The 12,413-nt window shown below is 40.9% G+C and overlaps 1 protein-coding gene across 1 annotated transcript in view; it reads left to right on the forward strand.

Moving 5' to 3' along the window:
• LOC121605777 (adhesion G-protein coupled receptor D2) overlaps positions 1 to 12,413 on the forward strand; it is a 92,499-nt gene that overhangs the window by 37,244 nt on the left and 42,842 nt on the right. Inside the window, exon 21 of the mRNA XM_041935850.1 lies at positions 9,796 to 9,837. Coding sequence (XP_041791784.1) covers positions 9,796 to 9,837 — 42 coding nt within the window. The remainder of the gene's footprint in view (positions 1 to 9,795; positions 9,838 to 12,413) is intronic.

A 12,413-nucleotide genomic window follows, 5' to 3' on the forward strand; every position in this document is an offset into this window, starting at 1 on the left:
TGGGTGGGTGTGAGTGCGATAGTTTCCATCTGTATGATGTTGTTTTATTTTAATGATATTTGTTAATGGAATTTATTTTTGTTTGATCATGCTCTTCTTATCTGGTAAATGCAGTACAGGTGCTGATAGAAATTCTCTTTATGAAAGGCTTTAAAGGTCATTATATGCATGTGCTTATTTAAAGGATGTATTAGTATGCTTTAATATTAAGAAAAATGTGTGAAAACTGCATTAAACCATCAAAAATACAAACTCAGAATGAAACTCGGATTATAAAAATGCCAACTACAATGCAAATACTAGAAACAAGCATAAAGAGTGCAGTTTACAAATCATTACTTGTGTGTATAACTGATGCATTTATGTGTCTATAGACATTTCTGCTCTTGCTTTTTCCCCTCTTGTACAAGTAGTTATTGTATAGTTTCATGTGGCTCTACAGTGTGTGTGTGTGTGTGTGTGTGTGTGTGTGTGTGTGTGTGTGTGTGTGTGTGTGTGTGTGTGTGTGTGTGTGTGTGTGTGTGTGTGTGTGTGTGTGTGTGTGTGTGTGTGTGCGCGCGCGCGCGCGCGCGCGCTCCACTCTGTGTCCGCTGTGTGTATGTTTGTGTGTCAGATTTGCCACCGCGGTTTGCTGCCGCTGGGTTGTGTGTACCCAAGTTGCGCCAGTGGTAGCAAGCAACATCTGTTTCGGGGTTGTTGTTCCTCTTGGCTGCTTTTCAATTGGATTTCCTCAAGCAGGGCCAAAAGCTGTCACCTCTGCCAGGCTCTGTTAGCAATCACCGCCGGCCCCTATATTAAGTAGGTGGTTCAGGGCTAAGCTAATAACTCTCCCTCCTCTCCTGAGCCATCACACACCAGTACTGGTGTTGCTGCCGGGCCTCAGTGTGTGCCTGTGTGTGTGTGTGTGTGTACACACACTCTCAGTTTTCCTCTGTAGCTATACACCATGTATAGCTAGGCATGCTTGGGGGTCCCCTCCCTGATGTGACAGCCCAACTGACTGGATGTGTGGGTGAGAAAGAAACAGGGTGAGTCCTAACAGCTCTTCTTAAACAATAACTCATCTGCTTTCCCTAATAATGTACAACAGGATGGAAACAGGAAGAGAACTTTAACCCCGACCCCACCTTCATACACAGGCTATATACTGTAATGCCTCATTGTGAAGAGAATCGAATAAAGAGTTTATTAATACTGGACGGACACTATGGCCTGTGCATTGCAAAACACATGCAGCTAATATCACAAATATTGGGATTAAAAATAAACATAAATCAGAGATGAGATTGCAGTTTGACTAAAGACGTTCCCCTCGTAGTAGATTTAGAACGTTGCTAGTTGTCAGATTGAGAATGCAGTGATCAGTTTTCAAACTCCACTGATGAACCATGTACAGTATGCCATCGGATGGTTCGCTGCTCTTCATACAGCACAGTTGTTGTTTTTTTGTATGGGTTTATTTATGATATTCAGGCATTTTCATGCATGTTCATATTTATTTGAACAGCATGGTAAAGCGTCAGTCTTTCTTGAATGCTTAAATGGTCAATGGCGACTTCAACTCACCTGTGTTTGTAAAACCTGTTAGACTGATTGAGAAAGTCACATTGAGTTCTCTTTATGTTTGGTTTATATTTTGTTTTCCCCCTGAAGGAATCATGCTGTCTTGCCTGCTGCTTCATGAGCATTGAGCAAAGCTGGGTGTTAAAGCTTTTATTGGGAGGTGTTTACCTCATCAGACTGACAGAGTGGCAGGCTGCCCGTCTACCTGCCTGTCTGTCTGTCTGCCTGTGTGTCTTATTGCCAGCTTCTCTGGCCAGCTGGAGCTGTTACACAGGCTGGATTTGAACTGAGGACCTGCAAAGTATCAACTCCCTGTCTCACAGCTTTGACAGACACTTTGATTTGACATGCCATGAGCAGTTAAAGTGAAAGTTATGTATACATGTTAATTAAACTGTTTATGCATGGAGGGGTCAGAGACATTAGCAAGCCCCAGCGCCGAAGTGTGAATTTCTTTTCTTTTTCCCCCATCACAGCGTTTTAACCTCTTCTGCGACTCATTTATGTAATGATTACCAGGTGCAAGGGCAGAATTTTTCCTCCCCTTTTTTTGCCAAGTGGGGATGCAGATAGCTCTATTTGTGAAAAGTGTCTCTGTGTGTTTGAATTTAGGTTGAGATATTTGACGTCGGGTCCAACTTGTTCGAATAGCTCCCATTTTTGGCATTGGCTGACACCAAAGCCTGGAATTCTCTAAAAGGATGTGGAGGTTGCGGCCGTCAGCTACTTAAGAGAAAGCTGTTGGTCGGATTGAGAGATTTCATTTGTGAAAAGAATATCTATTTGGATTTTTGATCTATGGTTAGACAAGTATAAATCACTGTTGACATTGAGCAATGGCAGCGCCTGAGGTTTTTCCAAAAACTATGTGGAGCGTGTGGTTTACAATTACTCTAATGAATGGTAACCAAGTACAGCTCTCTTATTTGTGAAAGGTTTCTGTTTTTGTTTTGTTTTTTTTAGATAAGGAATGCTGAGATGGCGTGTAACTTGAGTCATTAACTTAATGTATACAAAGTGTTGGCATGATAGACTTGCCCAAATGACTAATTTCAGACATTGTATGTTTGTAAAGGCTGAATTTATCTCAAAGAGACAATGTAAGCTTGAGGTTTTAAAAGACCATGCTTATGTTTTGGAATGTTTTTCACATTACTGCAAACCATATTGCATTGCTAAACAAATCATACTGAGCAGATGATTAAATTTAAATCATGTTGACTCTCAGTGGACACGGAGAGTTATCTTTGAGCTTTAACTATTGAAGTGGCTGATCACAAAACGCTGGAGGCCTGTCTGCACACAGTGGAAACAGAAACTTGTTTTGAGAACCATGTCTGGAAAATGAGCGTACTGCTGGCATAAGCACCGTGGGTACAATAGGCCAACCTGGCACCAAACAGGCACAGGCATACGGGCTCAAGGGGTGAAGGGGCCCCTAAGCCAGAACCCCTGTGTAAAGTGGCTTTATTAATGTTTCGCATTGGAGAGCCAAAGGGCTCCGTCCTGTGGACATTTAAAAAGGTAGCCTTCTGTTACTGTCCTGCACTACTGGATTAAACTCTTACTGGATGTGACCACAGCTGGCTAGAGGCCTGACACAAGTGTAACATTTCTTTGATGAGTGGAGCAGATGAAATTATTACATAGAGTTAGTCATGGGAGTGACTGCCAATATAGACTTAAAGAGTAATTCCAATTAATTTCACCGTGGCGCATTTCTCATAAATGTTGCTATTGTGGCTCTGTGAGTCATGCTGACTGTGCACTGGCCACCTGCTTTGTAGAGATTCAAAGAAACAAGGGCTCGGTTTTACACGGTTCAGCTGCCTGACCTAATCTGGTTCCTGTACATGTGTGAGGGTGTCTTTAACTGCAGTTATACTGTCCTCTGAAAAAAATAAATAAATTCAATGGAGGATTGCCCCGTGTGCTATTTTGAGGACAACTGTGAGTCATTTGACTTTGATATTTGACCAATGTACTGTATTTGTTCAAACCGGATTACACAGACGAGTAGCTAAATCAAATGGAACAGGAAACATGGAGAGGCAGAGGCAGAAAGGCAACAGGACTGTCCAAATAGACAACAAACCTCTGGAAACTGGTGGTGTTCCTGCGCTCACTGCTCTCCACAGCCGAGTGAGGAGGAAAGGTTTCTGCTGCAGAGAGCGTGACTTGCCAGACTTGGAAAATAGATGTGTCAATGGACGAGTGATCCCAGCTGTGTAACTACAACAATTTGCAGCGCTCATCAAACTTTTTGTCCCACAGACTTTGTTTCATTTCCCCAAAAATCAACTGGGAGAAAAGCTGAGGCCAGCTGGACCAAATGGTCAGCTTTCCATACATTAAGAGACAACAAGTATAACAAGTCAAATACTATGTGAGGCATTGCGGTATGTCCAGAAATAAACATAAGCATCTGGTTATACATTTTCTTGGACCCATTATGATTCGAACTTGAATGTCAGCTGACAGGAAGAGTTATACTTGTGTTGGATAATTAGTACGTAAAAAAAATGAATATGACATCTTAGAGTAGTGCTTCAGTCAACTTGCAGAGCAATTAGCCTTAAAAGGAGTATCATCCAGCAGTAGTGTTAGTCGATGAAAACTGCACAGTGTGGATATTGACATTTTACATTTGCAAGTTGGAGGTTGTTTGCTACATTTATTACTCTGAAACAAGGAGCTATCCGAAGCTTCAAACATGCAAACAAAGTTCTGTCAGATGCTGATGCCGATGAAGTTCTAATGGCTGTGTCATGCAGCTTCTTTCTGTGTTTACATTTGGTCTGAGATACGCTTTTGAGGTGATTCATGTAAAAACCATAGTTCTTTGGAAAGCTACAGCAGGTTCACTCAGCTTACGTTAATACACATTGTTTTGCATGAGTGCCTATTTCATCAACTGTCGGCAACGGAGATGAGGAGTGCAAAGTTAGCACAAACCGTAAAGCCACTACAGCCAGATTAATGGGAATTACATCAGAATGAAATAAAGGAATTCTCCTTTAAAACATCCATTGTACTAACCATTTGTTTCTTTAAAAAAGAAAAAAAGTGGTATTACACAAAAGTCATTATACCTAACGTTTGCTCTTTATCCCCCCTATACAAAAGGGAGCTCTTAGTTGACAGCAGCAATATATTCCAGCAAGAAAGAGAAAGCTGCCCTGCCAGTCGCTCTCTCCTTGCCAAGATGCCGTCCTCCCTCCTTAATCATAGTTTTCATATCTTTACATTGAGAATTTGTTTCCCAAGGACAATGTCATAAACTTGCTGTTTTCTGAGATTTTACCTGCCAGTGCTGCGCTCCTTAACTTTACACATTTGGGAGGTTGATGGAGATGGGGAAATAGGAGCCCTGAAAGGTAGGAAGGGAGGGGGGCAAATACAGAGGCATTGTTCACTAAGAATTTGTAATCATTTATAACACAGGAAGAAAGGTGGAGCGACTCACACTGTGGATGTGCATTTGTTTGAATTGGCACTTCAGTAGAGTTTCAGGTGGCGCATGCACAAAGAAGGGCAGGTGAACACCCCCAGATGAAAGGTACAATAAATTTATGCTAACTGTAACAAAATAATAGGGAGGTAATGCTACAGTGTGCTCTCTGCCAAAATAAGGACTGTATGTGCAGTGGAAGCTTGGGCCTCATCTATGGGATTTAACATGGATTTATGTTCACAGCCATGTTTGTTGGGGAGGTTTGCATGACTGCTGGACATATGCAAGGAGGACACCTGCTAGCTGTGACACTCTTTCTGCCAGAATATTAGAGGCAGAAAGCAATCAGTGGGGGAGATATTGAGTATATGTTCTACTTTCCTGTCTCATTATTTGCATCTCTGTATCTCAGGGCTAGTTATATGTGTTGGGCTCATGCAAGTAATTCATTCATTTATGTAGGCAGAACAGCATTTTTTCTGCATAGTATACACTAATGAAATTTGTTGAAATTGGCAGTTCCATTGATGCAGTTTTCCAGTAAAACCTGGATGTGCGTCCAAAATTATCTATAACCTTCATTTTAGCAAGGATATTGAAAGCATTCTTGTAGAAACAGTAGAAGTTGTGAACACACCGCAGAATTTACTGGTCAGTCAATGTGGGTTTGAATCGTCATCCATCATGTTCTTAATTTCATGATTTTATTTTTGTGACAGATTAAAATAACCTTAAGTGCTTTGTGGGTTTTTTGAAAAGCACATTGCATTTTGCTGTCCATGAAATGCGCTTAAAAATAATGTGTAACTTTACATCACTGATAAAAAATAAAACATCATGTGCTGCCCATTATATGTTGGTTGTTACCTGCCGCTGACATTCTTCAACATAATAACGGTAACTGAAAGGTCACAGACTCAATCCTGGCAGCTACAAGTACATCCATCAACAGCCTTGTATTCTATGGAAAGTATCCTTCAGCTAAACACTGAGCTCCTACTTGTTTAAATATGTGAGAGGCCTACAATCAGCTCTGCTCTTTGGGAACTGATGCAGTTAAATGGAAATAGAAATTCAAACTGCATTATGCCTAATAATGCAATAGCCGTCAGTCTAAATAGACAGGATATAAAAAGCGCTTTATTTGCCAGAGATCTACAGCTTCTGACATTTGAGGAAAATATGTTTTTTTTTTATTAATTTGACATTTTCACGTATATTGAAGCCATTAAGTAGACACACTTATACAAACACTTGAATAAAGCTTTCATTACAAGTATTACCAGTGGTTGATAGAGCTCCTTAAACATTTAATGCACTTAGTTGATGCTTTTAGGAAAGTGAATTACAAGGACAGCAGAGGTAGAATGTGGTAAATAAATTAGGTTGTCAACACAACAGACGGCCAGTTGTAGACAGTATGAGAATCAGAACCACAGCATCCTTGTTTAATAGAATGGACTGAGAGGTCTTGTTAGTAAATCGATCCCTGACTTTGATTTGTTCTTTCTGCTTTCTCAGACAAAGCTCTCAGTATCGAATAAGAAGGAGCCCGCTTTTTAATCTAAACAAAGGCTATTTTCTGTCTTGTATTGCAGCATAGTACACCTCTCTTGGGTGATAATGTTTTTGGTCAAACACAGTGTTTGTTGGCTTTAACTTTTTAAACATACAATTGTTCCCTAATTAGCTGGATGCTAATTAGTTTATGCTCCCCTGTTTGATGTACAGTATAGCAATACTTTGAAAGCAACTGTGTTCATTCTTTGCATAAATTTGTAGCATTTGCTGCTGAGTTCAAAAGAAACAGGACTGGGTTTAGAAAAGCACACATGCATTTAAATAATGCGCCCCATTTTCTGTCTCTGTTTGTTTTTAGGGGGAATATTAATGAATTAACATTTTAAACAATCATTATTGTTGTGCTGCCACTTATTTTTAACTCAATTATATTTTAATAGATCATTTTTCCTAATGTGCACAGTATGTTCTCCCCACTTTGTTCACTACACAACAAAAGATTAATTACAAATAAGAGGAATGATCAAAAACATGATAATCAAATTGCAACAGCAAGTTAGAAATTGTAATTCTAATGCAATACAATAGGGTATGTGTTGCAAATTAACCACCCACTGTCAGTTATTGCATGTGTGTACATGCATGTTTGTGTGCGTGTGAAAAGAGTACATGACAACGCTATGTTGCCACATGTTTCACCCTACACAATGCTTTGCTTGTGCTTTTTAATTGTCAGTCAACCACTCTCAAACTATGAGTTTGAAATTGTTATTACATTAATTAATAAATGAAAGTGATTTTTTATCTGACAGTGGCCTTTCTGCATTATGTCAACCTGTTTTTAACCCAAGTAAAAGCGATTAAAGTAATCCTTATCATAACGCCACTCTACTACAGTGGTAGCAGTACATTGACCAGGATGCCTTTGTTACACATTGTTGTGGATGTATAATTTTCTCTGACTTTACAGTCAGGGCACAGTGGAATACTAATTACTACAGTCAGCCTATATCACATTCAGAAGTTACAAAGGAGCCAGCTTCCTTGGCGGCAGCTGGGGGTTCATGTCAAAGACAGGGTGCAGTGGGCCCTATTTTCTGAACATTTTGTCCTAGTTTGCTTGATGTCAGGGAAGCCTCCCAGCTGAAACCATACACCATGTGAAACATTTGAAGTTAAAAGGTCCATTAGTTGTGGCAGAGCAAAGCTGATTAGTAAAAAGGGGAATCAAGTAATGCATGGCCTCTGTTAGCTTGTTGGTGAGGAAAGGTCAGAACTCGTCATGTTATGGACAGTCTAGGACAGCTTCCCCACCTTTGCAGCCTTACAGTCTTCTTGAGCTACAGTAGCCTGTAGCTGACCCAACAATCACATTGCATTTCAGTGCTTTAGTAGAGTAAGTCAAGAGGAACTGGAGCAAATAAAACATGCCAGTAAAATGATATGTCACCTTGCCTAAATACAGCTTTATATTTTTAGTTTAAGAAAAAAGCTTTTCTAGCCTTTGCAGCCAAAACATTGTGTTATATGGTGATTGTACTTTTTTTTTAGCAACATACTCTCTCACGTAAAAAAATAAAAATTCAATAGTTTTGCGCTGAGTGGAAATAGAGTGTCAAAGTGTGAACAAAGCCTGAAATCTCAGCTGTAGTTGTACTGGCAAACACTGCTATTGGTAAGCAACCTTGTCAATCTCCTCATGGTCATATTGTGCTATGAAGCAGCAAAAATCAGATTAATGACATTCTGTACTTTATTAGGTTGTAGCCAACACGCCATGCAATTCAAATAAGTAAAACAATTGCAGGTCTCAGATCTCTACCTGTTGTCTTTAGCATGTCAGAAACCAGCAGAATTGTGAGTTTAAAGAGGATGGATGTCCTAAGGTGTCACCTGACAGCCTGACAGGGCAGTCCAGTCCCTGGAGGACAGGAGAGCAGCCAGTAGGAGGTGAATGGGCAGCAGCATGGGCTAGAGGTCGGCGGTGGCGGCCATCGTCAGCCTGTCACTCTGAATGGGCCCCCAAATCATGTTGTCAATGGTGATGCATTGAGATCTCCCTCTGGCAAAAATTGGATGCTCCAAACTCAGCTTGATTGATGCATTGACCAGGGTGTGCCTGCCTGTCCTCAGGATGTGTCCTTACCTTTGTATAAAGATGAAGCAACACAGACACACTCTAAGTGGCGAAAGGGGAGAGATGTACTTTTAAAATTTCTTTTTTGTGTTCGCTGGAGCCACATCGATGTACTGCTGTCTTATCAAAGAATCTACCGTATCTATCAGCCTTGAAATTTATAGGATTTCACCTGCCTTTTCATTTTTCTCTGTACATGTTTTTGTGGCACAATTCAATCGGTGCTCTAAAAATGTTGTTCTCACTGTTTCCTTTGAGGCAACAGTATTACATTATGGCCCGAAGGCGAATGCACAGCTTGTACATTCAATGGATGCCACAATGGATTGGAATGAAAAATATCTGTTTTTCTGTGACCAAAAGTGCAGCCTTTATGCATCCAAGGGCATGGCATTCTTGGGCCCAGGGTACTAGCCGTGGAGTTTTGTGAACATGAAATAACTTCTTTTATGTGTCATTTTTTTCATTATGCTCCCTCTGTCTCTCTCTTTCTCCGCTTTCCTCCAATGGTTTTACTTGATAGTCTCTCTGTGTGTGCGTGTCTTTTAGAATCTGTTTGTGTTCATATTGTCTTTCTTTCCTCAGAATGTATGGCTATTTGTGTCTGTTGCATATCTTTGCAAGTACTTGGACTTTGTGTGTGTATCTATACAGATGTGAGTTTGATTGTTACATGTGTGTCTGTTGGTGTGGTTGTTGACTTAGTTGTATATATGTGTGTTTCTGCGTTGAAGAACACAGACTGAACACGGGCACTTGAGATTTTCTATTTTGATAAAGCTGTGTGGAACCTTGGGTTTGAGCCTTTGATGACTTAGTGGGGGCTGGAATGAGAGGCACGACTACTAAGAACGCAAGCTGAGCCTTACGGAGGTGGCCCAGTTTGAGGAAGTTGTGCTCTTTAGTCCGGCTTCTTTCATTCCTTTTCACAAAATTCTACCTCGGATCTGCGTAGCTGGGACAGAGTCCAAATCAACCTAACCTGTACGCATCTCTCCTCTCATTACTTTTGATCTTTTGTTTTTTACTAGATGAAAGAGAGAAAACAACTGTAACAACTTTGTCCTCCTCTTTCTCCCTCTCCTTCTTTCTCTCTCTCTTTCTTTGTCTGTGTTTGCAGGGCCTGTTCATCTTCCTGATATATGGGGTGTACAACACAGAGGTAAGTCTGCATTGTGTCTCAAGGCTGTCGGAGTGAATGAGAGAAATGACAAGTTTCTGATGGGCTCCCTGCTTAAAAGCTGTGTGGGTGGGGTGCGAGAGTACGAGTGTGTGTGTGTGTGTCTGTGTGAGTGTGAACGCATGTCTGTGGACGGGAGGAGGGATGGGAAGGAGGGGAGGGGACATCGTTTCCACGCGAGCGTCCCACTGCCCTTCATGCTTGGACTAACTTATATGCATCCGAGTCCGACCATTAAACACTGACACGCCGCGGTTCTCAGCCACTCATTCCTCACCCACATTGGCTAATATTTCACTGCCTCTTTAAGTTTTTAAACTCACGGCCCTCCATTTAGCATCCTGACAATGCAGCTGGCCAGGGCTTCGCGGGGCCCCAAGCAGCAACCGTAGTCGTACAAAAAAAGAAAAACAATATGCATCCAACAATATGCAGTGAAGGCATGAGGATATCGTATTGAGATGCTGCTTTATTACCATTTAGATACGCCACGGCTGTGTGGGGGTGGAGGGTCGAGAGACCGAGAGATACGATTTAATGGATGAGACGCAAGTCATGAAAATCACTCTTGGTCAAATGTAGCTCTTTGTGTATGTAAATAGGGATAACTTTCGCATCTGAGCCCTCTTAATATACAACACTTTTTTTGTCTGGACTTGTGGCCTATTTCTCATTTTTCAGCACTTCCGATTCTAAACTTTAAGGAGAAACTGAAAATTCAAAAAGTATTTACCTTGTAGCACAGCACAACGATTCAAGACAGAAATTTTGCCCCTGATTTTTACAATTTAATAACTGATTAAATAATTTCTTAAATGTTTGACAAGCCATGAAATACCATATCAGAAGTTTGTTTTCAAAGTCGCCTTTGGGCAAAACGTACATGGTCAGTTTTCTGGAGATATGCAATGTGGTAAATAGGAAAGATAGACTGTTAATATCACATAAAATAAGAAGTTATCTAATCTAACAAGCTGTCTTCTCTGTGGGTAGACTGAACCAAGGTTGACTGGTCTTCAGTTCTAATTGATACAAACATACCTCATCTATTCATTTGCCTCTTGTTGCTATGACTGCAGGTCATTGTATACAAGCAGCTTTTTCTGAAGAGCTGGGTAACACACAATTATGTTACCCACCTTCCGTCATCCCCACCTCTGTCCCTCTGACTATCCAAGCGGACATCTCTCATATACATTTGCTTTTGCTGTGCTTTTTTATTTTCTCTTTCCTGTCCTCACCCATGTTGTCTCCAGAGCATGAAGAGCTGTCCCTGAGTCATAGGTGATGCACCAACAATGCAGAGTCAGGGAGGGCTGACCCTTCACACTGTAAAATAAATCAACACAGCATTCTTGCTTAAGTGGCTTTTTTAGTGCTTGTGAATTCATTTTCGTACACTCAAGTTGTCCTTGACCCTGGGGTCTTCACAATTTGTGAGCAGCTCATGTACATGTTCCGGTTTTCAAAAGGACCACACTTCTTTGTTGACATTTGAAAAAAAAAAAAGTAATCTTGCCATTATTCGCATCTACACATTTCTCTTTCTTCCTCTGAACCATCGCCACCTTTTCGGGAGGCTTCTTTTGTTCCCCTGCACCTTGCTCGTCGTTTGTTTTGTATCTTTGACTCGTCTTGACACAGAGCACCACCGGCTTCAGGTTTCACCCACCGATGACACCTAAAAGGAAATACTTGCTTAATAGAAAAATCACAGAAACCCTGAATGGAAATGATCAAAAGTTTTTTTTTTTTTTTTTCTCTGTTTCTTCCCTGTAATCAGAGTGGCAGGGAGAGAGGCCAAACAGGTTCCTGCTCTTTCTGTATTCATTTAAGCTAACCAGCCTTGATGGCCGGGGATGGTAACCCCTTTGATTACGTTATCACACATGTTAGGCTGCTCTGTGTAACAAAGTCTATAGAGTGAAGAAAAAAACTTTGCAAAGTTGCTGGTAGTTGTTAACCTGGTACAACAAGTAAGTCTTTAACCATCTTAGTGTGAATAAATTTTACTTTGATATGCTAAAGAACAATGTTGAATTAGCTAGTGCCTCAAAGTTGGGAAATGCTCCATTCATGAGGCTGGTTTCCAGGCTCAATAATTACAAATATGGCGTGGAAGACTGTGTCTGCAGCTATTACACTCAAAATGCATCGTTTTAATTGCTAATTACCTGACAATAGCTTTCCATTATTCATTGCAATTAGCTTTTCCTTGGTGGTCACCTTGTAATCCCACGCTTTGATGACCTTTTATTTCCATCAGCTCCAAGGATGTCGGCAGGTGTTGTCGGGCGCGCTGCTTTCATATGGTAATCGCTTAGCGCCCATTTACATGGGGAACCACGCTTTGCATCATTGCGAAACCTTGAGTGTGCGCAAAACCCCTTAAACACATAACGATCATCTAAAACAATGCCCTTCCCCTCATTGTCAAATGATTAATTAAGTTGTGTCATGTAATTGCCTCAGCACGCCGGCTGCTTTTGATATCAGTGAAATCCCCAGGACTTACTTTCCCCATTAAATTGTGTTAAGACGGTGTCTCTCCAACATCT

This window comes from Chelmon rostratus, chromosome 4 (genome assembly GCF_017976325.1).
Source record: "Chelmon rostratus isolate fCheRos1 chromosome 4, fCheRos1.pri, whole genome shotgun sequence".
NCBI lineage: Eukaryota > Metazoa > Chordata > Actinopteri > Chaetodontiformes > Chaetodontidae > Chelmon > Chelmon rostratus.